The sequence below is a fragment of the Phodopus roborovskii genome, unplaced genomic scaffold, assembly GCF_943737965.1.
Source record: "Phodopus roborovskii unplaced genomic scaffold, PHOROB, whole genome shotgun sequence".
In the NCBI taxonomy this organism is placed as follows: Eukaryota; Metazoa; Chordata; class Mammalia; order Rodentia; family Cricetidae; genus Phodopus; species Phodopus roborovskii.
Window position 1 is genome coordinate 696,191 of NW_026125739.1, and position 27,820 is coordinate 724,010.

Genomic DNA, 27,820 nt, shown 5'->3' on the forward strand with positions numbered 1-27,820 from the left:
ATGAATGTTGGGAAACATTCTTTCTTTTCTGGAGTAGTACCTAAGGAAGAGAAGAGGGTTATATTGTCCTTGACTAATGGGAAGTAATGAAGCACCAGGAAGGCAGATAACCAATGAATAACACTGCTTACAGGAGCCATACATCTTCGCCCTATAAAAACTCATAGCTGATATTTATTCATTTTGCCAGTGAGTGTGGATTGAATGCCATTGGTGTCTGGCATGCTACTGAGTATCAGAGACCTACAGATTTTGAAGACTTGGGGAGCTCTGAGCTATCTGATCAAAGGCCAAGAGATGAAGACAAAAAATGACTATTGTCATCATCACAAAAGGGCCTTGTCCCAAGGGCCTTAGCTGAGCTTGGATTAATTTTCTTGAGTGAAGGGGTCCAGAGAAGAGCCAGGAAGAAGTTCATGGAAGAATTACACCTTATTTCATAAAGACCGATGAGAAAGAAATAAAAGACAGTGACTGGTTCTGAAAACATGATAAAAATGCTTAAGAAAGAAAATATAAATAACGCAAAAAGCAACAAATGACAGAGAATCAAAAATACATAAACACACTAGGGCTTCACAGAAATCCTTGACTGATCAGGATTTGGTGCTGGCCATGTGAACAAGGGAAGCCAGGAAATGGTAGATGAGCTCACAGGGGAGACTCTGAACACTAAGCCCATAACTTTTCTCTTTACTTACATCCTGACCAGCTGGTCCCTGGGGGCCTGGGAATCCAGGTAAACCTCGAGATCCCTAAGGAAAAAGAAGAAAAGACAGGCTTCAATTTTTGAGAAGACAGGATGCACATTTGTCTGGCAATAGTTGGCTTTGACTACACAAATGATCTGCTCTGGAGAGCCATAGTTGCTGTGAACTGCCAGTTTAACAGAATTTAGAATCACTTCAGAGATGGGTCTCTGGAAATGCCTGTGAGGATTATCACAATAATGCTAAGTGATGAGAGAAGCCCCATCTTGAATGTGATCAGTGGGTCCTGGGCTGTAGAAAATGAAGGTGACCATAGCACTAGCTTGTGCTCATGCCTGCCTCCTGACTGTTGATGGGAGATGTCATTCTGTAAATATGTTTCTAATATTGGTTAATGAATAAAGCCCTGTTAGCCAATAGGAAAGCAAGAGAGGAGGGACTAGGAGACAAGGAGGAGAGAGAAAGTAGGAAGGAGGAGTCAACATGGGGAGTCTGGAGAGAGCAGGGTGCCAGCCAGCTCTCCGGTGAGATGAGACCACGTGGAAATACATAGATTAACAGAAATGGGCTAATACTTAAGACAGAGCTAGCCCATAAGAAACAAGTAACTGGCCAACAGAATTACATCTAATACAGAGTCTCTGTGTGTTTGGTGCTGGTGTGGCTCAGGGACAAGGCGGGGGAAAAACTGCTCATAACAGACTGTGGATGAGATGTGAGCAGCTGCTTCCCACTTCTTGTGTTTTGACCTCTCTGCCACAGCACACTTCTCCTGAATAGAGTGAAAGTCAGTCGTTTCTTCCTCAAGGGTCTGCTACTATAACAGCCTGGATGGAAATTCAACAATAATGCATGTTTTCAAAGGTACTCCACTCACACTCTACTGAGCAGGATGTGCTCTGTGGACATCTGTGCTCTCTTCACAGATACAATCCTCAGGGAATCCCTCCCTAGAGGCCTGATGTGAGCCCTATGCATGTCTGTAGCGAACCAGGCCTGGGCATCCATCTCGAACACAAACCCTGTGCACCGTGATGACAGGCAGCCCCTTAAGCTCCTTCAGAAGTTTCCTTGTGCAAGGTCCAATGAAATTCTTGGTTCACACATGACACTGATAACTTTCTATGAGATTACTCTCATTACAGTAATATTTTCTGAGCAATGTCCGAGAGTGGCATAGGCAATGGATCTCATTTCTTTAAATTTACAAGTGGAAATTAGCTCTTCTCAGGGCACTGGCTAAACTCATGCTACCTGCTCTGAGAGAGCTGATCATGCTTACTCTGGGGTCTGCAGATCTCTCCTCAGGCTTGTCCTTCATCCAGAGTCCTGCTTCCTCAGCTTTACTTAGTTAAATTTACTTTGAAATCTCATGGTCATGAATCTCAATTGTTCTGAGCCTCTTTTTCTTCATCTAGCAAAATATGCACAAGACTCCTTGTCTTCCTTAATGAGAAATTATGAAGAACCATTACTTTAAAATATATGTACAGAGCCAAAGGCTGGGTATCAGTCCAGGTGTTACCATGCAGCTCTTCTGCTCATGAAGTGACTTCAAATTGAAAGACACACCAGCAAACATTCAATGAATGCTTGAAAATGGCTACCAACAGTAGAGGCTGTTCCTGAGGGGGGGGGGAAATGTGCCCTGGAAGTTCTGTTGCATTAGCATAAAATGAGCCTGGCAAATTTCCATAGTAGTTCAAAGATATTGCTGCCTCCATATTACTAATGAAGAGAAATCCTTTTATATGTTCTTGGCTCTGTGGCTGGGTAAAGCCAGAATTCAAAAACAGTTCTTCTGACCATTTGATAAAATTCCCTAAGTTGGGACTCAATTTCTGTAGTGGAGCAATCCTAGGAAGTGAAGCAAGTCTCAGTGTGTCTAACAATGAAACAGTTGTGCTAGATTAAATGAAATTATCTCTCCCTTCCTCTTCATGTGTCCCATAAGCCCATGCGCACATTTTGGAGAGTCTGTCTAGTCCAAATAATTTCTATTAACTTTTGATTGCCTCTAATTTAGAATTGTGTTGACAGTCCTCCATTTAAAGCATACTATACCGGGGATCCTTTGTCTCCTGGTTGTCCTGGAGGGCCCTAAGAAAAGAACAAACAGATTAGCAAGCAAAACAAGAATGCTCATTTCAACATTTAAACATGTCATGGTGAATCTTAAAACAAAAATCAGGACCTCATGTAGCCCCTCAACACTATGTAGTTAAGGGATAACATTTAACTCTTTATCCTTTTTGCCTCCACTTCCCAAGTTCTGGGACTAGAGACATGTAACACTATTTTGTAAAGCTTATTGCTAAGCCAGACTTCCTCTATCCATCCTTGAACAAGTGCCATCCACTGCTCAATGTTACTCCCATATTGTTCCTCAGTCCTTTTCCACCACTTTCACATACCTCTGGTATACCCAGGCTTTCCCATTTTACACATCCTTGGAGAGGCAGTGGTTCTTCTTGCTTATGCTAGATTTTTATTTATCAATGAGCAGCTCTCAGTTTCCCAGGAACAGATCAGCCTGAGCCCTGAGCCTCTGCTACTAGATTGGTGTTCCCATATGGAAGACTGCCATGCCTTTGTGTCTGGACCCACTTTGTCACATTTAAGAAATCCTTGTACAGTGGAGTTAGCGATGCCTCTGTCCTCAGCTCAATATGCCCTGCATGTTGCTATATGTAGCAACTCCCAGAAAAAGAGGGAAAGGAGCTTTCACACAAATGCTCATGTCCATGCATTGTAGTGAAGTGCCACGATCACCTATTGCTTATGCCCCTGAGTGGCTATACAGCAGATGAGCATCCCCAAGTTCATAGTGGAGCACCAAGGGAAGCAGATGCCTAAAGAGACAAGAGAGAGGCAGAGCCTTGATGGCAGTAGGTCCCTTGAGGGACAGGGCTTGTTATAGGAACTTTGTAGTGGCAGGGAATGAGGAACTTGTGCTCTTTAGATCAAGATGTTTGAAATATACATACATACATACATACACACACATAAACAAAAACAAAACAAACTACAATTCATACATTTAATGGATCATAACAAAACCCCATAAACATTTATGTGTTTTTCTTCTTTCTTTTTTTTTTCCTAGAGAAAGTATCATGGGCTTTGTATGGCAGGGTCGCTACTACAATACTACACTCTGCTATTGAGTATAGCATTGGCAAATAGTCTCTACAGACACAAGCATTTTCACTCTCCACACTCACTCTAAACTGGGTTACAATCACAGGCAAGCAAGCAATTTTCTATGTATAAGTGTACTAGCTATCCATTTCACAAACATTTATAGCAGTCAATAATGACTGAATCCTTGTACACATACAAGGAAGACTAACCAAAGGCATACAGAGGTGTATGAAGAAGGGGACCTTCCACTTTTGTTTTCCATTCCAGGAGAAGCCCCAAATGACACACACACACACACACACACACACACACACACACACACACACAGAGAGAGAGAGAGAGAGAGAGAGAGAGAGAGAGAGAGAGAGAGAGTCTTACTCCTTGATGGGAGATCTCATTCTGTAAATATGTTTCTTTTATTGGTTAGTGAATAAAGCACTGTTGGCCAATAGAAAAGGAAGATAGGAGGGACTAGGAGACAAGGAGGAAAGAGGAAGAAGTAGGGAGGAGTCAGCATGTAGAGACTGGAGAGAGTGGAACACCGGCCCCACTCTCCGGTAAGATGAGACCACATGGAAATACTTATGTTAATAGAAATGGCTTAATATTTAAGGCAGAACTACCTGACAAGAAACTAGTAATAGCATAATATCAAATACAGAGTCTGTGTGTGTTAATTGGGGCTGGCATGGTGGTGGGACAAGACTCGCAGGGAAAAAGCATACTTGTAACAACTCCCTTTAGCTCCAGAAGGAGGCCTTCCTTCACATTGGGTATCTCCATCATCCCTTTGACTAGATAGAGGACCTGAAGCTGAAATATAATAAATAAGTAACTTAGCTGAAGTTAAACAAACAGGTAAAATTATGGGCTCAGAAATCACTCCTGCTGTTCTTGGCTTAGAGGTCACTGATTCCTCTATCATACTGCATTGTGTATCTGAATTTTGTTCATCCCAGGTAGTTTCCAATGGAGCTGAATTATATTATTTAAAGAACTGTAATGAGGGCAGCTTGTCCTTGGAATGAGGAATGCTCCCATGTAATTTTTAGTGTTACTCTTTGTTCCCAAATTAAATTCCAACTTTAAAACATCTGACTTGTTCATTAAGCCAGGTTCCGAATTACTAACTTACACTACTTATGCTTACTTCACATTCAAAGATGTTCATTTCAAATATGTTCATTTCAAGTCTTAGCATTATGAAATATTTGACTTGAAGAAAATTATTTTACCTCTTTGAATTTGTTTTTTTAATTATAATGTAAAATTATATGGTTACTTTTCCTCAGGTTATTAAAAATAAAGGAACATACAGAGTAGAAAAGACACCTGATATCTGTACCATTAAAAAAAAAAAGAAATCATGTCCACAGCTACTCTGCATACTTCTAAATATTTTTTTTGTTTTGGGTTTTTTTTGTGCAGTGGATAAAAGTGCACAGCTGATGAAAGTGCAAAGAGTGAAGTGGAATACTCAGCCAAAAATGGGACATTTACACCATAACCCTCTATCCAAGACTCATGAACCATCCAGAAGAGGGGGTAGAAAAATAGTAAAATCCGGAGGTCTGGGAAGTCCAGAGCAAAACAGCATCTTGTAGACATGACAGGACCACTGTGCTCATGAACTCACAGCAGCCATGGCAGTCTGCATAAGATCAAGCCAGTAAACACTCCAACATAGAAGGAGCAGAAGGCCATGATCCTTTCAACTAAAAAACTGTGGACAGTTGGTGGCTTCAGAGAGAGGGAAAGTCAGTATTTTTCAAGGGTGTGGCTAATGGAAGATCAACTACAGTCCAATGGAGAGTTCCACACCTGAGTATATGAGTAGCACAAATGGAATCAGTAGACTATAAAAAATTATTCTTAAATGAGGACATGGATTTGAGATGGGCTTAGAGATGGGAGGAGTAAGAGGGAGAAGTAGGAGATGAATATGACCAGAATACAGTGTACACATGTATTACATTTTTTTGAAAAAATCAATTAAAATAGTTTAAGTGTTGTAGAAAGAGGTCTGTGTAGTCATTTCCTTCCTTGCTCTGATGTCTAACTATCTCTTTGTAAGATTGGGAACTCTGTCATGGTTGAGTGTGAAATGGTCCCAGGAGTGCACATCTCTCAACAGTTGGTCCAGAGATGGTGATGCTATTTGGGCAAGATATGAAACATTAGGAAGGTGGGAAGTTGCTGTAAGTTTTCAAGGGTTCTAGCCTGGGTTTGAATTCCACCTAAACTACATTTTCTAGCTGCTGGAATAGCATTACCAGCTCCTGCTACTTCAGCTGTGAGCTGACCCCACAACTTTGCATACATGGCTATGATGGACTATATCTCCTAAATGGTAAGCCTGGAAAAAAAAATAACTTTTCTTTTTGCATGGTCTTTCTAGGTCATGGTGATTAAAAAATAGCTTAACCAATGATGCACATATACAAAAGTCATCTTAGTTAACATGCTGAGTTCAGTCTTTGATACCATTTACCACCCAGAGAAACTAGTGCTGAGGGACTGGATAGGCAGAGATCTAACCAGAACACATACATGACAAACCTAGACCTCTATTCCACAGATACTAAGGGAATTACCGAAGGCTTATATAAAGGCTTATATAAGGGAATTACTAGGCTTATATAAAAAGACTCAGAGTCAACTTCCATATCTATGCTTTTTGGGGAATAAGCTAAAACAATTCGAGCACCAAAAAATATATTGAAACACAAATGCATTGAAATCCTTCAGTTCAAGCATTCTTTAAAAATATTCACTCAAGTGTAATGTTTATTTTCTGTAGAGCTATTTAGTGAAAGCATTCAATGAGGAAGACCCAGCAATTGCATTCACACTAAGTATAAAATCTGTGTAGAGGAGGGAGCTTTCCTCTACAAAGAAGCGGTCCAGCTAATAAAGATAGAAGAATGAACTGACAGAACTACCAACTGATGAGTTAATTGACAGGACTTTGGACATCAAAGGGTGTGAACATCATAGAAGGAAACCCAGCAGATATCCTAGGTGCCTGATGTGCAACGCAATCTATGAAGTCTTGCCCAAAACATCAAATCTGTGTCTGATCACACCTCTGGATCTGGATACTGACTAATAAGAATCACAAGGTGGCAACTCCCACTAAACTATCATATTAGCAATCCCAAAACAACCCCATGAACCAAAATAAGAATAACCCTGGTTTCCTCTATAAACAAACAACAAACTGAAAGCGGGGGTCTACATATTCACCAGAAAACTTTTCAAAGACTGGGCAATTGTTCACTTGGCTCTTGATTCATAAACAGAAAACAGATAAATGACCTGGTATTGGTGTGCCAGTCAAGAAGTGAGCAGTGATACCAGCATATTTGGCATTGTGCTTTCCATATGTGATGATGAAGTTGTACTGACATGTTAAAAGTTCTTATTTGACATAAATACAGTATAATAATATGTAGAGTATAAAAGTATGTATTCCTGGGCATAATTCAAAATGAGAGGAAAATAGGGACAACTAATTGAGCAAACCTGGTGGGGGACTGTGTTAGGGTTTCTGTGATAAAACACCATGACCAAAAACAGTATGGGGGAGGGTGTCAGCTCACAATTCCAATTCCTGGCAAAAGCCTGTCAATAAGGGAATTCACAATCAATAAGAACTCAAGACAGGGACCTAAAGGAAGGATGCAGAGGCCATGAAGGAGTGCTGCGTACTGGCCTGCTTCTTGGAATTTGCTCAGCCTGCTTACTTAAAACACCCAGAAACACCAGCTTTGGGGTGTCATCAAACACCAGTGGGCTTGGCCCTCCCATAGCATCAATCAAGAAAGTGTTCCACAGGCTTGCCACAGGCTAAGTTGGTCAGGGGCATTTTCTCAAATGAGGTTTCTTCTTCCAAAATAACTCTAGTTTGTTTCAATTTGACATAAAAACTAGCCAGCACAGTAGCCATATGGCTACATGAGGTGATTACTGTGCTACTCTGCCTACTGTTGGCATATCTAGCACTCTTTATCATGAGAGAGAAAGAGAGAGAGAAGGAGGAGGAGGAGAAGAAGAAGAAGAAGAAGAAGAAGAAGAAGAAGAAGAAGAAGAAGAAGAAGGGGGGATTAGTTCTCTTCTGTGCAAAGTCTGGCATTCTTTTCTTGATTGATGTCTCCTTTACAGGGATACCCTGTCTCTCTTCTCTATGAAATTCCTTGCTCTTGAACTTTCCTCATCTGTAGCTCTCTGAGCAGGGTCCCGAGTTTTTCTGGGGTACATTTCAATGACTCTTTGTATCTCTTAACCCTGACCTATTGAGTTTTGATCAGGTGTCATGGAAGTGGCTTGTCTCACATCCCAAGTTGTAGCAGCATCCTACCTTGCTTGATCCTCGTTCTGTGAGACATGTCCTCTGCCATCAGTATGTAAGACACACCATTGGCATACAGGAATATAAGCCATACCTGTCAACAAGCACCAGTGTAGCAAGGTGTGTATGTATTACCAAGGGTATTAGTATTTGTGCATGTGTGCCTGTGTGATACATATCTGTATGTTTGTGGTATGTATGATGCTTAAAGACATAGATATGTACTGACAAATGCATTCTTAGGCAACTTGTCATTGTTTATAAAGTGTCCTTACAGAAACTAGGATGGCTATCACTAAACAAAATAGTCTTAGTGGACTTCATTATACATGCTGCTCTTTATTGGCTGGTGCATCTATCTTTTTATAGATGGGAGACCAGTCAGAAGACATTTACCAGACTTTCTCCACAGAAGAGAAAAGGAGCCAGGGGGCAGTCAAAGGAAACTGAGATCTGGCCTGGGAAAGGACTGTATGTCTCCAAATAGGGTCTAGGGTTCAGTTAAACAACTCCAGGCCTGAATTATGGAAAGGGAACAGAATAGAGACCTAGAGGCCTGAAGTAAGAGAGACCAGTGGACACCCAGGAGAAGAGGGAAATAAAATTAGGCCAGATCCAGGTGCATGTTGAAGCACAGGAATGCCAGGTAAGTACTTGGCAAGGACATGGACTATTGAAGAATCAGTGATAACAGTAGCAACAGGCATGGTCTTTCTCTGTTCAAGGACAAGAGCTCTTCCTTGTGAAGACCTTGTTTCTGTACAAGTAGAACTAGCCAAAAGAGCTGAGGTTCCCAGCTTGTTACGGAGCATGGAGGTGCCTCAGACTTACAAAACATCAGAGGCTAATGACAGTTCCTCTATCCAGAGTGAAGATCAACTTGTTTTCAGTGGATCCCATGCCTCTCATTTTCTCATCCATAGTGTGAGACTGTAACCACAGTCACTTTATAGACTAAAACTCTATCAGAAAAGATGTGCCCAGAGCCTGGTCTACTTAAATGTGTTTTAGGAAGCATTGATGACAACAGATGTTTGTTTCATTTACAACAGACAAGTACTGAGTTTATTGCAGAAACATTTTTTTAAAGTCTCCCTTCCCAATAGAAGAAAGTCCTACACGTGACCTAAGGCTGACTTTTGAAATCTGGCTACACCTAAAGCAGTGTTGAAACCCAGAAGTCTGAATGGAGCAAGTCAGATATTTCCACGTTCCATAAATATCTTTGCTGTCTAGAGGAACAACAAAGCTGTGTGAACTAGACAGAGTGTGAGAGGGTTTCAAACAATCCAGCCCTGTACCTTTCCTGCATCCCACCATGGTAGGAGGGGGTGGGGGGGGGAAGGCTGTGAAGTCAGCCCTAGCTCACTACTGACCAGCATCTGGTATCCCACCAGAGAAGACTAGATAGTCAACTGTAATTTTCTTATATAAAGGAAATAGCTGACCTAATTCTCTCTTTCTGCAACTAAAGGACATAGACAAAATCAGACAGATAAGATGCATAAACAGAGGGCATTTAGCTGGCCACTTAAGTCAAGTTCAGGAGCAACAATGGAGATAAAAAGACACAAGAAGCACTGAATACTGGACATGTGAAGTGGACACATCCCCTCTGTCATTCTGCTAGAAGAACCACTGAGGCATTTGTGCTCACAGTACTGAGTGTTCAAGGCCAGCGTTCCATGTCCTTGATGTGTCTTCAGGGGAGAGGTTTCATATCTTCGTGTCTGCTTCCTCATGGGCAAGCAGAGGTGATCTGTTAAGCCTTTGGAAGGTTAAACAAGAACAAATGAGGGAGACCTGATCTGAGGCTTCTGTTCAAACTGTCAGCCAGAGGAAGGTGATGTTAGATTATATTATACTGATTCTCACACTTCAGTGGCTGCCAGCTCTATGAATTTTACATTATTCCATAGAAACTAGAGGAATGCACAAAACATACTTGTGTGGTATATTGAAAAATGCTTCCTTGCCTGAAATCAGTTGGCTCTGATCTTCTTGCCATTCTTTTAAGCTACCAAGCCATTGGAGGGCTGAAAGGATGCCTCAGTAAATGTACACATTATGCATCTTGCCTGGGCAAGGCACCCTGAAGTTAACTTCCAGACATTTCAGGTGTTGACGGCTGAGAAGTACTGACTAGAAATTTGATGACATCACAGAAGTAAAGGTAGGGCACTAGGCATCATCACCAATAGCAGTAGGCCACATTCTCCTAGTTCCCCTGATGGTACTGCTGAAATTGCTGACACTTGGTCCATAGGGAAACTGATGGTTGGAATAGGAAAGAGCCTGTCTTAGATCATATGGCTGCTTAGTGAGAGCCTTGTCCTTACAAAGCTCCTGGTCTCAAGCCCATGAGTACTTTGATTTCCCCCAAAGCCTGAAAGAACTCATGATTTAGTTCTTAAATCACACCGAAGTAAGATCAGAGACAACTTGAAGATGAAAGGAAGAATTTGTTTGTGAAGATCTTGAAGCAGGAAGTTAAAACCTCAAGTACCACCTTACTGGCTCCATCTGCTGACACAGCAAGAGTCAACATACCATCCCTGGGCTTCCTTCCAGCAGGTAGCAGAGCCCATGAACAATGAAGGCTTGAAGAACAAGCCCTGGAAGAGGCAGGAGGCTAACTCAAAACAATCTACTACTTCCTGTCTCTGGGCTTCCTTAGCCAGAGGAAGGTGTGGGACTGAAGCCCAAGGTCTGGCTGACAGGTCCTGGGATCAGCTTACTAGCTATGGTATCGGTACACTAACACTCTAGCTCCTTTCTTCTTTTTGCAAAAGTCAACAGAACAAGACTGCTGCCTGTAGTGCCCATCTGTTCGATAATAAATTCTGCTTGGGTTTTGTTCCTGGGTTTATTCCTATCTCTGACTCACCTCAGTACCCTCTAAGAGTGAATTTCTGAGATCATCTCTCAAACTCCTGCTTGGAATACCTACCTTAACTCTAAAAGATAACTCATCTCCCCTAAGTGTTGGGCATGGGACATGATCCTTTCCAGCCCAGCATGGAGTAGGGACACTGGATAGGTGGGCAAAGATCCATGGTCCCCTTATGATTTGACACATCCTTCCTCACCTCCACTATACACCTGCTAACAGTAAGTCCTTGAACTAATCATGCAACTCCTCCAGCCATTACTTGCCTAGGCTGCTGGCCAAGAGATTTATGGCAATGCAATAAGGTTTCATCTGCCAGGAAGCTTTTAATAAGCCCAAGTGATAGAAATATACTAAAGAGATGATTTATAGCCTCCTGGCTGCAGCCAGCAAATTATTTTTCCTGTGGAATCAGCTAGGCAGGAAGATATTTCACAGTGATTTCAGCTAAAATACAGGAACAACTGCAATGGGGTGCCTGGTCTCAAGTAATACATCAACAATACCACCTTTACACCAAGGGCTCAGAGAAGATGGGGAAGGAAAGATTATAACAGTCTATGATGTCTGCTGGAAGAGTGCATCTCCTGTATATAACAGGGATTTTGCGTCCAGGAAATCTCAACAATATTGTGAGTAGGGGAAATCTAGAAATCTCCACTGAAAAAGGAAGAGATATAGGCAATTAATAGTTATCTAATACCAAGTAGTCAGCCATAAGTACATAGCTACACCAGCAACTCTACATGAATTCAGTAGGCTGTATTTAAATACACACATACACATACACACACACATACACACACATATACAAACACACACACACTGATGGTAAAGATAAGAGGTTGTGAATATGATAAGGAATAGGAGATGAACACAGGGGAAAGATGATGTAAATACAAAACTCTATATTATATTCTTTATAAAACAATGAAAATAATGGTATTACTTGAGGTCTTTTTTATTGTGGTCTGCATTTCTCAAATGTGGGAAAAGCAGAGACTGGATCATATGCTGTTTTGGTTTCTATCCATGTTATGTTTAGCAGATGTAGAATTAGACTGGGTTCGTGGCTTAAAATAATAATTACATGTGGGTAGTTGTGTTATTCCAAGGCTTAGCTGAGTATTTGAGTTTCTCTCAAGAAAACAAATGCAGTTAAAGATAAATCAATATTCTGCCTTTAGCAAAGCAGGGAGCAAATGGGAGGAGAACATGCATCAGATCGAAAGTAGTCCTTAAATTCTGAAAGCCATCATTCTGTGACGGGGAGAAGAGAAGACACATTTGTGTGATGAAGAAAAGACGCAAAACACGATTCTATTCTCAAAAAAAGAAATGTAGTTCTTCACCAAAAATAATACTAAATTTCAACACTATGAGTCCTATGGACAAAGTGTGACTTCCTCAAGTGATGTCTGGCTGAGGACAAAGAGACTAAGCTTCCACTTGGTTGAAAACCTGGATGAGCCTGTATCACTCAGAATCAATGAAGCTACAAGATCCATGGGTCTTACAAGACTGTGCCTATTAGACGATGTAATTTATTCCTTAAAACTCACAACATGAGGGCCATTTGTCAATACTGCTTTGGAAACATGATTTATGTTCTCACTTTTACCAATAAGAGGAATCAAGGTAATTAGATTATTTTTTTTTTTTTTTGGCCTGAAATATATTTTTGGTTGTGAGCCTAGCCTTTAATGGCTGAGCTATTTTTCCAGCGTATGGCCTGAAATATATAAAACCACATGTTTTCCCAGATCACAGTCCTCCCGCAGCTTAGTTTTATTGGTTATGATTTTAATACTTACAGTTTGGTCCATGGGTTTTTTTTTTCCATTAAAAACATTGGGTGAAATCATAACAGCAGTGACTACCTGCACAATGCTAGGTGTATCAACTCAGCATTATGAAAAATGGCAGGGCTAATAAGGCTCTACCCAACCCTGAGAAGCTATAGACACTTGCTCAAGAAAGAAGTCATAAGATAGTCACTTGCCCTTGCTCAAATAAATAAGACCATATCTGTATTCACACAGGTACAACTAAATTCAGCTGGCAGAAAGACATGGAAACAGAAGGATTATCTGGGGGAAGGAAGGTAATATGGGGAATATGGCCCAAGCATAATATATATATTTCAAATGTATATATTGGAGTTATGAAAGAACAAGTTGGAAATTGGTGAGATTTGTTGCCTTTGTTTTGAATCAACCCCTCCTCCACCTGCATTGGTCCAAAAGATGTATTCTTCTTATTCCCATTAGTAGTATAATAAGTTTTGCACCAATTGCAGCCATATATACAAACCCTGCATTCTGTAGACCCAAGGATGCACAGCATGCTACCATATTAGATGAAACAGGACTTTTTCTACAGAAACCTAGGCTGCAGACTCCCAAGGAAGCCAGCATGGATCTGCACTATGAGTATGACCTGTAAATAAGGATGTTAGCTGAACAAGGACTCACGGGTGGACCAGCAACCCCTATGCCTGGGTCACCACGGCTGCCAGGAGATCCAGGGATCCCAGGTGTTCCTCGGTCACCCTAAGGAGATAGAAAGAGACAACAAACATGTCAGTGCTGCCAAGATCAGGAGCAATGTACAGGAATAATTATGCTTCTCAGAATCCTGACTGTTGTTCCATCAGATCTTGACCCATGGTCCATTCCATGATGCCCTAAAGCAGCTCATCCTCCCTCTTGGTCCATTGCCACATGGACCCGAGCCCTATGATTGTGATCATATACTCCCAGTGTTACCCCACTCTGAACATGACTTCAACTGTGACTGGAAAACTAAATCTATCCCTCCATGTATAGACCATGTAGTTACAATGCCCCCACTTTGCTCATCCTAAACACTTGTTGATGTTTCAACATTTTCCCAATACCTACATTTCACGAGTAGCTCTTCTGCGTATGGTAGAAGGAGCCTCAAAGATAACTCAAGTAGTATCATAGCTTCAAGCAATGTGGTTGAAAGCATGAATTTGTGTACTGGAGAGTCAACTTTAAATTCTGTCCTCAGCACTTATGAACTGCCAATCTACAACTATGACAAGTATCCTGAGCATGTGTCTTCACCTATCAGAGTTGCACACAGGAGCAGCTGAGCCAGTGTCGCAGTATGCAGATTAAATGAGTTAAACACTAAGAGATTATATTGTGATCCTGCCACTCAGTCCACACAAGTCAACTGTTGCATTTGCTGCTGCTGACTTGATGAGAAAAGAGAGGGAAAGTGAAAGACTTTGCTATTCCCCATAGGAGGAAGTCAAGGTTCCACTTTCTAGTGTTTTAATTCCCTCAATCACAGATCTAGTGTCTCTGACCAAGACTGACTGAGCAGCCAGCAAACCTGACATATGCTGACACAGGCATTCCCAGTCTTGGATAACCACATTTTGTACAAGTATTCAGATTTTGGGTGCCTAGTTGTTAATGAGTTTGTTTGGTGCGCCTCCCCAACTCTAAAGGTAGATTTAATAATCTGCCTAAGACTAATTCTCACAACCCAAATACAAAATACACATTACATAAGGGATTGCTCTCCTATCCCTCTAGTCTGACAACCTCCAGTCTGACAATGTAGTAGCAGCTTGTAAAAGGAACAAGCCTAGAAGCTGGTTGTAAAGAGCCAAAGAGATTACATTCACAAGGATGACTTTAGGAAACATTGATTTATTAATGTTTTTGTTTTTAAACATTTTAAAAGACTCTTAATAAATAAGCTATATTTTTTTCCCAAAATGGCTACTGGAAATCTCTTGTATTGGAGGCCATTAAGAAAGTAATGCTAGTAATGAACTATAGGACTTTGGGAGCACATTCCCCATGGAGGGAGCCTCCCTTAGCCTAGAGGCAGGAGGGAGGGCCTAGTCCCTACTCCAAATGACTTGACAGATTTTGATGATCCCTCCTGGAAGGCAGAGGGGGGGGGGAAAGAATAGGAGGGGTTCAGGAGTCAGGGGAAGGAGGGAGAGGGAACTGGGATAAATATGTAAACTAAGAAATAATAATAATAATAAAAAGAAAGTAATGCTGGTCCCTGTGCACGTAATCATCTCTGCCCTGAGTTCACATGTACCATAGACATGTTCTATCCAAAAATTTTACAGTACTCTTTCTATGTGCCAAGTCCTATAATCATTCTTCCTGCTCCCCTGTGTTTCCTGAGCCTCATGTGTGCAAGTGTGATATAGATGTCTCTTCTAGAGATATTCTCATTCATCTTTTCCCAGCACGTTGAGTATCTGCACTAACAACTACCCACAGCATAAAAAAAAAAAAAAAGCTTCTCGGACCCCAGATAACATGTCACCCATCCCTGGTGGATAGCACCACTTCTACATACAAAAAGAAAGCCATAGTTGAACTCATTGAATTTTTTTTTTTTTTCAAAAAGAGAGGACATGGAAGTTGGTAGGAAGAAGTATTAGAGAACCTAGGGAAATTTGGAGAGGGATAGGGAGAAGGCTTGCTATGATCCAGATAAAGTGTATACATGTAAGAAATTTTCTAACAACAAATAAAAGACATTATTCCAAAACAAAGAAAAGCCATGCTTCTAAGGTGACTTGCTTTCCCTGCTCTCATAGTGACTACAGTTAGATATTCATTCAGCTAACACTCATTGTGCATCCCATGTTAGCCTAGATCTTAGGCTACAATCCCCATCTGCAATTCAGTCACAATGCCTGCTTACTGTCAGTACTTAGTGCTAAGTCCTGAAGTGCAGTATAAAGTTGGGAGGAATGAAGTTTACAAAGTCCTTACAGAAAAAAAAAGTGAAAACCAAAAACCAAAACCCAAATTCCTATTTTTTCCACTGTACAATTTTTGCTTGTCATAGGTTTTGTGACTTTGATTCAGTTCCACTGATCCACATATCTGTTTTTTATTACTATAGCTCTTTTTATTACTATACCTCTACAGTATAGCTTGAAGTCAGGAGGTTTCTTTATTGTACAGGATTGTTTTGGTTATCCTGTGTGTTTTGTTTATCCATATGAAGTTGAGTATTGTTCTTTTGAGGTTTGTGAGGAATTGTGATGGGATTTTGATGAGCATTGCATTGAATCTACAGATTGCTTTTGATAAAATTGCCATTTTTACTATGTGGATCCAAATGGTCCTGGCATAACTTGATGTAGATATGTAGAAGAATGCAAATAGATCCATTTATATTTCCATGAACAAAACAAGCCCAAATGGATTAAAGACATCAACACAAATCCGTTTACACTGAACCTGACAGAAGACAAAGTAGGAAGTCGCCTTGAACACATGGGCACAGGAGACTGCTTCCTAAATACAACATTAATAGCACAGACACTGGGACCTCCTGAAAAGGAGAAGCTTCTGTAAGGCAAAAGACATGGTAAATAAGACAAAACAGCCTACGGATAGGTAAAAGCTCCTCACCATCTCCACATCTGACAGAATACTAATCTTCAAAATATATAAATATCTCAAGAAATGAGGCATCATAATCCAGTTTAAAAAACAGGGTACAGATAATTCCCAACAGAAGAAACTCAAATGGCTGAAAGACATTTAAGGAATTGCTCTATATCTTTAGCCATCAGGGAAATGAAAATCAAAACAACTCTGAGATACCATCTTACACCTGTCAAAATGGCTAAGACCAAAAACAACGATAATAGTTTATGCTGGAGAAGATTGCAGTAAGGGGAATACTCCTCCACTGCTGGAGGGAGTGCAAACTTCTACAGCCACTTTGGAAAATAGTATGGTGGTTTCTCAGAAAACTGTGAATCAATCTACCCCAAGACCCAGCAATATCACTTTTGGGCATATTCCCAAAGGATACACACTCATACCACAAGGACATTTGCTCAACTATAGCAGCATTATTTGTAATAGCCAGGACCTGGAAACAACTTAGATGTCCCTCAACTGAAAAATAGATTAAGAAAATATGGTACATTTACAAAATGGAATTTTAGAAGTAAGAAAAAACAAACAAAACAAACAATGAATGAAATCTTGAAATTTGTAGGCAAATAGAACTAGGAAAAAAAAATCTTAAGTGAAGGAAGCCAGACCCAGAAAGACAAACATGGAAACATGGTATGTACTCTTTATGTAGACATAAAGAAAAGGACAACTAGGCTGTAATATATAGCCCAGAAGCCAGGTAACAAGGAGGATCCTAAGAGAGACATCCACTGATGCCCCTAGGAAGGGGAAAGAGATTAAGATCTTCAGAGTAAACTGGGTGTGGAGGAGTGAAGGGGACATGGCAGAAAAACATGAATGAATGGGATGGTTGAGTTGGGGAAGAGACAGAGAGGGAGAGCAAGAAAAGAGAAATCTTAATAGAGGGAGCCATTATGGGGTTAGGGAGAACTCTGGTGATTGGAACCTCCCAGGAATCCACAAGGATGACCCCAGCTGAGACTACTAGCAATAATGGAGACAGTCCCTAAACTGGCCTTCTCCTCTAATCAAATTGGTAACTACCCTAATTGTCATCATAGAAACTCATCCAGGAATTGATGGAAGCAAATACAGAGATTTACAGCTAACCACTTAGCCGAGCCCCTGGAGTCCAGCTGAAGAGAGGAAGGACAGATTATATGAATAAAGGGACCAAAATCATGGTGAGGAAACCCACAGAGACAGCTGGCCCAAGCTAGCAAGCTACTGGGAGCTCACTGATTCTGGACTGACAGCTGGGGAACCTCCATAGGACCAAACTAGGCCCAATGAATGTGGGGAACAATTCTGTGGCTTGGACAGTCTGTGGGGCCACTGGCAGTGGGACCAGGATTTTTCTCTAGTGCATAAACTGATCTTTTGGAGCCCTATCCCTATGGAGGGATACCTTTCTCAGCCTTGATATGCCAGACTTGGTATGCCAGAATTTGATGACTCCTCATGGGAAGCCTTATCCTCATTGAGGAGTGGATGGGGATTGGGTGATGGGAAATTCAGGGGAGCAGGAGGAGGGGAGGAAGGGGGAACTGTGATTTATATGTAAAATGGGAAAAAACTTTTAAATAAATAAAAAAATTAAAAATTCCACAATAAGCCTCCTTAATACCTGCCATTTCTCATTCTTGTCCTTCCAAGCCCAACATGACTATACCACCAGCTGTTAATGATCCCAGAGAACCAGATCATCCACTGCCCCATCCTCAACTAGTCTACTAGATCTTTCTTCATTTCTCTTCAAGTTCCTATTTAGTACATTCCATTTCATTAGGCTGATATAGTATGGCTAGGCCTGGGAAATGTAACATGCTTTGGATCTTAAAAAATCTAATTAAGATGTATGAGGAAGGGAGAGGGTCAAGAATATAAATACAGAAACAAGTGTGAACCTACCTGCCCCATGACTCATCTAACAGCAGCTCTTCATCAGAGTGAAGAAGGCCAGGTAGGAATATCTCAGGCATCAATAAGTGATTCTTGGTCTGGCCCCAGCTTAATGTCCTGCTCCTACTGTAACCCTGGGAAGGTCTATACCTTAGGACCTTCATCAACAAAATATTAAGATTCTCCCAAATTCCTCTGTGTCTGGTTTTTAATCATTTAGAATGAAAGTAACTATAAAGATGAGAGACACACCAAGAACTTCAGTTAGGCCATTACCATTTTACTGAGAGATAGCAGAAATAAAAATTAGATGCGCACATATAAAGTCAAATAAGTCCATTCCTTTTATACCTTGGTTTTGCTTTGGAGTGACTGATGCAGACTTGCCTGCTGAAGCTACCCTCTCATTCCCTTCCCAAGGCCACATTCCATGTACATCAATAACCCCAACACGTGAATGACAAGTTACACTATGAATGTTTATTCTTCCACATTGCTGTTTATACTCCCTTTGTTGTGGTTTAGATGAGAAATGCCCTCCACTGACTCATGTATTTAACAGTTGGTCCCCAGTTGGTGGTACTATTTGGGAAAGTTACAGGAATTTTAGGAAGTGCAGAGATCCTGGAGGAAGTACTTCAGTAGGGTGGAACTGGGTTGAGGTCCCCACTGCCTGTTTTCACTCCCTTCCCAATCCTCTCCCCCTACCTCTGCTGCCTGCTTCCTGATATGGATAAAATCTAATTTCTCTGCTTCCAGCTCTGTTTATTCGCCAGCCTCTGCTTTCTTGAACCTCCTGTGATGCTTCCTGTGTCTGGATAAAGTGTGATCACTCTACTTTGTCTATGATTCCCCTGAGCAATCCATTCCCCAATAAAGATGTCCTTGAATGTCAACTTACTTTCTAAATGCCTTGACAGTGGGGATCTGTATCACCCAAACATAGTAACTTACACATTTATACACTAACAACAGGGAAAGGTTTGTCTAGGGACAGCACAACTTACCCTGAGTGCCCATGGTGTTGAAACTGCTCAGTTACACTGGGTGAGGAGTCTGAGCCCATGATGCTTTCACTGGTTCCCACATGATTTTTTCCATCAGTGCGTATATTGATCAGATATAGGCTACTTGGGTGAACAGCTTCCTGTTGCAACAGGAAAGCTGAAACCACAGGATACCAGTGCCTTTTTTGAACAAGTATTGGTAGCAAGACCTACACTAGGAAACTATTTCTTATAGATATAACATGCCCCCCACTCGTCCTGGAAGAAAGCAACATATTTTATGGTTCTACTATTAAGATCCTAAGATACAATTGCAGAATACAGGGAAAGTGAAGTGTCTCCTACTGTTAGATTAAGGTTGTTATATGTAATTATAGTGGAAAACAAGACAATTCAAGTCATTTACTTCTCTGACACTTCTGTCATGCTGTGTTTGCTTTTAAAAGGTTATCAGTGTCTTCTGCATCCTGAAGGTCTTTCTCAAGAGGGAATGGTCAGAATCTGGACAGGACTGACCAATGACAGAGAGACTCCCTTATACAATGCTGACACTACTCCTACCCCAGAAAATATGCAGCTGACATACATTTACTCCTACCATACAGATAATTCTCTCATTTAGGGACATCTTTGATCATAGGTAATGTAATCACATCACCATACCACAAGCAAATTAGTATACTACAATTATATAACTTACTGAAGGTTTAGGATAGTTACAGAGATAAACTGCTTGGATTGGGAAAAAATTATGAAGCTGAGACCTACTGTCAATATCTATGGAATTTCAAACTTCCTTATTCTAGATATTAGTCTAATGAGCTTTTCACAAACTATTTTAAACTCTGTTCAATCTGAGTTCCTAAAAGTACAGCTTGGAAATCAAAGGAAAAAACAGGGCAATGGCCTCCTGTCAGGTGGGTGGACTCTAGCAATGGCCATAAAACTCCTAGTTATAGTAGCAACTTAAGCTACCATCTCAGATGGGAGGAAGTATGTTTCAAAAAGAGCTAGCTGGCTCAGGGTGACTCATGGGACAACAAAACCAGGGTATGGAAGATATATGAGACTATATTCTCCATGTATTGAAGGATGTTTATTTATTTGTTTATTTATTTATTTATTTATTTATTCTTATTCTACACATCCATCCCAGTTCCCTCTCCGTCCCGTGCCTCCTGACCCCCCTCCCATCCCATTCCGCTCCCACTCCACAGAGAGGGTAATGCCTTCCAGGAGGGATCATTAAAATCTGTCAAGTCATTTTGAGTAGGAACTAGGCCCTCCCTACTGCCTCTAGGCTAAGGGAGGCTCACTCCATGGGGAATGTGCTCCCAAAGTCCTTTCATGCACTAGGGATACATCCTGGTTCCACTGTCAGAGGTCCCTTAGACTTCCCAGGCCTTCTAACTGAGACCTATGTTCAGGGGGTCTAAATCAATCCAATGCTGGTTTCCTAGCTATCAGTATGAGGGTCCAATAGCTCCCCCTTTTTTAGGCCAGCTGTCTCTTGTGTGATTCTATAGCCTGGTCTTGACTCTTTTTCTTATCACTCCTCCCTCTCTGTAACTGGATTCCAGTTGTTCTGCTTAGTGTTTTGCTATGGGTATCTGCTTCTGTTTTCATCAGCTACTAGATGAGGGCTCTATGATGGCATATTAGGAAAGGGCATTTAAGGTAGCCTTTACACTGTTGCTCAGATTGTTAGTTTTGTTCATTGGAAGAGACCCTTACTCTGTAGCCCAGGCTGACCTAGGTTCAATCTAAAGACTCAGACTAATCTCAAACCCGAAATTCTCCTAAACCTATCTTTACTTGCAAAGTTCTGGAGTTACAGATGTGTCCCATCACTACTGGCAAGAAATACTTCTTAAAGAAATTGCTTTTATAAATAAGCACAGTGGTAAGAAATAACTTTATAATAAAATGTTCATGTAATTTAAATATTCATATCAAATTTAAGCCAAATCTTGCTAAATGTTAATGGACTAAATAGTGTTAACTGTGATTCTTATTTGATAACTGTTATGTGATATATTCTATTATGTTAAGGTTAAAACCCTTCCTTTTATTTTAGACAGAAAAGAGGAGATGATGGGAGATGTCATTCTGTATATGTTTCTCATACTGGTTAATGGAATAAAGCACTGTTGGCCAATAGGAAAGGAAGATAGGAGGGGCTAGGAGATAAGGAGGAAATAGGAAGTAGGAAGGAGGAGTCAAGATGGAGAGTATGGAGAGAATAGAACCGCCAGCCGCCTCTCGCTGGTAAGACCACGTGGAAATACATAGAAATGGGTTAATAATTAACACAGAGCTAGCCGATAAGAAACTAGCACCTGGCCAACAGCACAATATCAAATACAGAGTCTCTCTGTGTTAATTGGGGCAGGCGCGGTGGTGGGACAAGAGTGGCGGCGGGCGGAAAAACCATACTCCTTACACTGTCCTATAAAACTCTCCCTGCAGCTTCCTCCCTCCTTCCTCCTCCTACACACCAGGTATGCCAAGACTTGGGGAAAGACAGAGCAGTATTGGGATAATGCTGAACTATTTAGACAAAACCACCCCTTTCCTGTCCCAAACCCACCCAACACCGAGACCCCATTAGAATTATGTTAAAATTTGGGGATCTGCTACTACCAAAATTTCACCAGTAATAAGAGAAGACTTAGACCATGGCTTGGCCAGGTGAAAACTAGCTTCTCTCTCTAAAGCTCATTAAATCACCATTTATAAATGATATCAAGAATCTCAGATTGAGAAATGTGGGAATGGTTGAGGTAACCAGAGCTGCATATAATAAAAATGTCCACACTCTCCAAGTGTCCAGTTTCCTTGGACAAGCACTCACCTTGGTTCCTAAGGGACCAGATAACCCAGGTGGTCCACGAAGTCCCTGTTGAAATAAACAGCATAGAACCATGAGGGAGTGTGTGTATGCACTTGCACACAAACACACACTCTTGCAAATGCTCGCCATGAGCACTGGGTAATTTGGAACCCATTTGTATGACTGGTTTCCCCTGGATCCTGAGCATACAGACAGAGCTCCCTATGCTCAGTGCTTCTGCCATGTAGGCCTAATTGTGGCTTCGCTTACAAGGATCCACTTTCCTGTGGTCAACCACAGGCTGAAAGTAATAAGTCAAAGATTTCAGCAATAATTCACAAGTTAGCAAAAACTGTCATGAAAGTCATCAGCTATGACTCACTTTCTAAAATGAGTCTTGGTTTTTTTTTTTTTTTTTTTCCACCTTTAGCCTAGCTTTTCAAAGCTCAAAGCCTGCCACTTACCGGCTCTCCATCCTTCCCTTTTCCAGGTGGCCCAGGGAGGCCAGGAGTACCAGGATCACCCCTTGGACCTGCTGGCCCTGGGCTGCCTTCCTCCCCTGCTGTTCCCTGGGAAGAAAAGAAGACATGAGGACACTGATGAGCATCAGCTGTGTGCAGAACTCAGACATCCAATGCTAAGTCTGTCAAGCCTTGTGGAGGCTTCTGGGGTTGCCTGAACAACTTTAAAAGACTTGTCCCCCTGGGACATCAGAAGACAGACTGTTCAGTGGCTATCAAAAGTTGAACTCTGTTCCCCTACATTGATGTACTGAAGTCTTTAACTGGACAGAGCCTCCACCAAGCTTAACCCTGTATGTCCCAATACCTTTTCTAAAGAAGTGCAGAAAAACCAGCCAAGGCTTCAAGCTTATAGAGCAGGGTCATCTTTCCCAGTCCCAAGCCAGTCACAGATGTGTTAAAGAAAGAATGGACTACGATTACAGGAATTTTGCCCCTTTAGGGAAGTCTGGACCATTCCAGCCCTCAATCTGGCTCAATCTTCATCCTCATACTATTTTGGGTCAGTCAAGAGGTATTTGGCTCCCCCTAGAGATCAAATGGGCCAACAGCACACAGAAAATGCAATTTGGATTTTTTTTAAGTTAGGTGTTCTCATTTCTGCAATTTAAGGTGGCATTATCTCTTTCTTTCTTCCTTTCTTTCTTCCTTTCTTCCTTTTTTCTTTATTTCTTTATTTATTTTTTAAAGAATTGGCTGGGTATTATGGTATACATCTAGCATTTTGTCATTAGAGGCAGGAGGATTGTTGCAAGTTGTACACCAGCCTGGGCCTGGTTGACACAGAAAGCTCAAGGCATCCAGGACTGCATAGTGAGACCCTATTTCCAAACACACACATGCATGCATACACACACACACACACACACACACACACACACACACACAGTACCTGTACCACCCAGGACCTATTATTAAGCTTGTGTTCAACAGAGATATTTTGTACAGTTTGCTTACTCCTCTATAATAAATCATTTTTTCCCTGTGAAATTTGTATTTTAAAATTGTCTTTTGGTAAAATAAAAAATACACTCACTCTTGTTAGATTTTTACCAAAATAAAAAAGCATAAAGGATAAAAATGATCGCTTCTTTAAAAGTTTCCAGGAGAAGATTCTATAAGAAATTTATTTGGTAAATTTGGAGTAGCTCTCACTTCTAATTATAGCATTTGGGAGTCTGAAGGAAGGGGATTTCCATGGATTAGAGGCTGGCCTGAGCTACAGAGTGAGTTCAAGGCTATCATGAGCCGCAGAGTGAGACCCTATCTAAAATACAAGCCATAGTTCAGCAACTATGTAGACTTCTGTACATGGTACATCTGGAGAAAGGACACCTGACATGTAGAGAGAAGAAAACACACCATCATGTCCTTGTTACACCTTCTCTCCCTTACCCCTGGTCTTTGGAGTGATGTTCATAAGCTTGGACCAATGTTTGCTATTGCCATCTTCACTTTACAGCTGAGCAAATTCAAGGGCAATGAGAGTACCACTTGCTAGGGCCTTTGCTAGCAGCCTTGGTTCTGCTGACACTGAGAATGGCTGAATCATGTATTCATGTATGTTATGAGAGTTAGGGAAAGCAGCCTTCACTGTTTCTGTCTCTCTCTTTACCCCCCTTTGGTGTGTGTGTGTGTGTGTTTGTGTGTGTGTATGATAGTTAAGACAGAATCCTGTTCTGCTATGCCAGTTGCGCCCCTTCCCATTAGTAGGAGGATGATCAAATGTCAGGAGGAGGTAGGATTGTGTCTACTGATAATCACTGTTGTTATCCCAGTACAGGTTTTGAAACTGAACCAGCCTTTAATGAATATGAAACTTTAAATCTCCCAAGGGCATTGATGAACAGTGTGTATTTCCCAAGCTCTGACTTGGCATGGTTAATGCATGAGAGCTTTCCTGAAGCACATAATCATGTCGGAGCAATGTGCAGAGGACAGCAGAGAGTGTCTTGCTCCTCCCCAGGCTGTAGGCAACTTCCAGTTGATTGAAAACATGATCTTGTTTCCTTCTTCTCATACCTGGCAAGGGTGCCCTGGCAACCATGGTGCTCACTGAATGAGTAGGACACTGGGTCCAAAATGGAATGTACAGCGAGATCTAGTTCTGCTGCTCACCAGCTATGAGATATGGAACAATTATGAGCCTCAGAGATTCTGCTGGCATCTGTAAATGGGCCATTACTTTGACCCCAGGGTGACTGTGACAGTGAGAAGAATGATATGTCACATCCTTCTATCTTCCTTGAATAGTCCCTCCTTATGCCTCCTTATGCCTGGGCCCTAGGTAGGCCTGAGAAATGTGAGGTTCCTCGACCACTGCCTGAGTGAAGCCTTCAGCAACAGATGCCTTTCTTTGGTTTGTATTGCTCTTACCTTCTCCCCACGCTCTCCATCTTTTCCAGGGGCACCTCTGACACCAGGGGGACCCTAAAATATAGGAAGGTTGTTCACATGGTCAGTTGTTGGAAGACATTAGCCCCAGAGGCATGCCACCAGGTCCTCTTTAACTTCTGTTCACATATCACATCCTGTCTTAAATTCACTAATGCTTATCTCCTAGCCTGATTCTGACCACTGGACTTGTACTTCAAAACTTTGAGAATAGATATGGTCTGCCCAGTGCTTGCCCCTTTCACCCTTAGCCTTTGAGTAGGCAGACCAGCTAAAAAGGCAAACATTAAAAAGGTTTCAGTAAACAAACAAAAAAAATAAATAAAAACCCAATTTTGTGTCAGAGACCTATCCTCCCGTATCTGTGAGTTCTCCCCAACACCTCAAGGATAAACATTCTGTGGACACACCAGTGTGGACATATGGGAAAACAGCTAGCCAGTCACTGAGCAACTGGAGCTTAACCCTAAGAACACCCTATAGAGCTAAGTCCACTAAGTACACCCTGTAAAGCTAGTACAAAGGGGATGGAGAGATGCATCAGTGGTTAAGATCTCTGGGTCCTTTCCCATAGGACCTAGGTTCAATTCCTAACACTTGCACAGTAGCTCACAACTACACATCCTACTTCCAGGATATCTGAAGCTCCTTTCTAGCCTCCACAGGCACCAGCCCACAGTGGTACACTGTGTTATAGGCAAATACCCCCCCACACACAAATATATATATATATATATATATATATATATATATATATATATATATATTTAAAGAAGTGGGATATTTTTTGTTTTTTCTCCCATCACTCTGGAGCTACTTCAGGTGACAATTCTGTCCCTTTCCTCTGGATGACTGGATACATTGCTCTGCAAAGACCAGAAAAATATGGGCACATGAAAACAGGGTTGGTTGATGTTGACTATGTATGCATGGTTGGAAATGAAAGACTATACAGGAAAGTGTTACTCCAACCACTTCCCCATGACTCAGTCACCTCCTGCCTCTACTTCCTCTTGTATAAAATGCGATCAGGGATGGTATCCACATAACAGGCTTTCTGTGTGGATGAAATAAACTAATGTATTGTATATTAAGACTCTGAGTCATGGCTATCTGAAAAGGTTTAGGGACAGAGCCCGGCCTAATCTATTGCAGAGGATAAATTCTTATCTCCATCTGTGAGAGGAAGAGAAGGAATTTCAGCAGCTGATGTGGGACCTAAAAGATAAACCTAGTCTAACACTGTATTATTTCTTCAGATGGAAGAGCTCAGGAATGGCTGACCAAATTCTTAATGCTTGGAGGGATGGGTTGGAATTCAAGTATCTAACAGCCATCAGGGACCTCTGACTTCTTTCTTTGAGTTCACTTATTTCTATGACAGCAAACAGCGATGTTTATTCCAGTATCAGTGAAATGTACAGCATCTTTGTCATCACTCCAAGTCCATTTATTACCTAGGGAGCTGAGTGCTACCTAGAACTTTGGGTTGGTAATGTTCTTGGTAGCCCTCATTACTACACTGATGTATACTCTGAGGTAATGCTGCCCACATCTCTGTGTGGATGTGAAAGAAGATAAGGAAGTGAACTATGACAGATACTGCAGGTTCACAACCCACAGTGACACCTTTGTTCTTTTCACAACACTCACCAAACTTCCTGGGGGGCCACTGAGACCAGGGGGTCCTGCAGGTCCCGGAGCACCCTAATCAGAGATGAAGCAATTGAGAAAAGCCAAATGTATGGACTACAAATAACTGGCCCCAGCCACTCTTCATACTTGTCTCATATGACACACTTCACTCTGAATCACTGGCACAGCCTCCAGATTGACATTCCTAGATGTTAGAACCTACCCCCCATGGAGACTATTATAACCAACCAACCAGACTCAAATGAATGGGGTTGGTGGTTGAGTGAACCAGAAACAGGAAGACTCTCATAGTTCTCAAGGCCAGGTGATGGTGGTGCCAAGAGTGGCAGGCAGTGCATATGGCAGAAGCAGGCAGAGAAAAAAGCTATCTAGTATGTCTAAAGGCCAGGGCCTTTTCTTTATAACTCAACTCAGAACAATTTCCTATGCATAGGATCAAGGCTGATGGCAATTAAACTTCTTAGGCATGTCCAGGAATCCAAAAGGACGACCCCCAACTGAGAGTCTAAGCAATAGGAGAGAGGCTACCCTAAATGCCCTTCCCCTATGATGAGATGGATGGCTGTGCTAAATGGCATCCTAGAGCCTTCATCCAGTAGCTGATGGAAGCAGAAGCAGACACCAACAGCTAAACACTAAGCCACACTCCTGAAGTCCAGTTGCAGAGAGGGAGGGGTGATGAGAAAAAGGGTCAAACGAAGCTGGAGAAACCCATAGAATCAGCCGACCTGAACAAGAAGGAGCTCATGCACCCCAGCCTGATATCTGAAGTGGACTTTAATTAGAACTTTATGACTGGGTTGTGACTCTGAGAGGGAATGTGGTTGAAGTCATTTCAGAGTGACAGTGCCACAGAATGGGAATTAAGGAATATTCAAAGTGCTAGAGATTGCTTGTGTTGTCCACTATCACAAGCCATGCATATCCTTTAGGTTCAGATGTCACAGAGTGTGTTCCTAAGT

General features: G+C 41.6%; 1 protein-coding gene across 1 annotated transcript in view; it reads right to left on the reverse strand.

Moving 5' to 3' along the window:
- The window catches only part of Col22a1 (collagen type XXII alpha 1 chain), a 245,476-nt gene that overhangs the window by 88,373 nt on the left and 129,283 nt on the right, over nucleotides 1-27,820 (reverse strand). The window contains exons 35-41 of the mRNA XM_051178562.1: nucleotides 26,856-26,909; nucleotides 25,185-25,238; nucleotides 22,752-22,856; nucleotides 22,309-22,353; nucleotides 13,570-13,647; nucleotides 2,775-2,810; nucleotides 702-755 (exon numbers count right to left, since the gene is read on the reverse strand). Coding sequence (XP_051034519.1) covers nucleotides 702-755; nucleotides 2,775-2,810; nucleotides 13,570-13,647; nucleotides 22,309-22,353; nucleotides 22,752-22,856; nucleotides 25,185-25,238; nucleotides 26,856-26,909 — 426 coding nt within the window. The remainder of the gene's footprint in view (nucleotides 1-701; nucleotides 756-2,774; nucleotides 2,811-13,569; nucleotides 13,648-22,308; nucleotides 22,354-22,751; nucleotides 22,857-25,184; nucleotides 25,239-26,855; nucleotides 26,910-27,820) is intronic.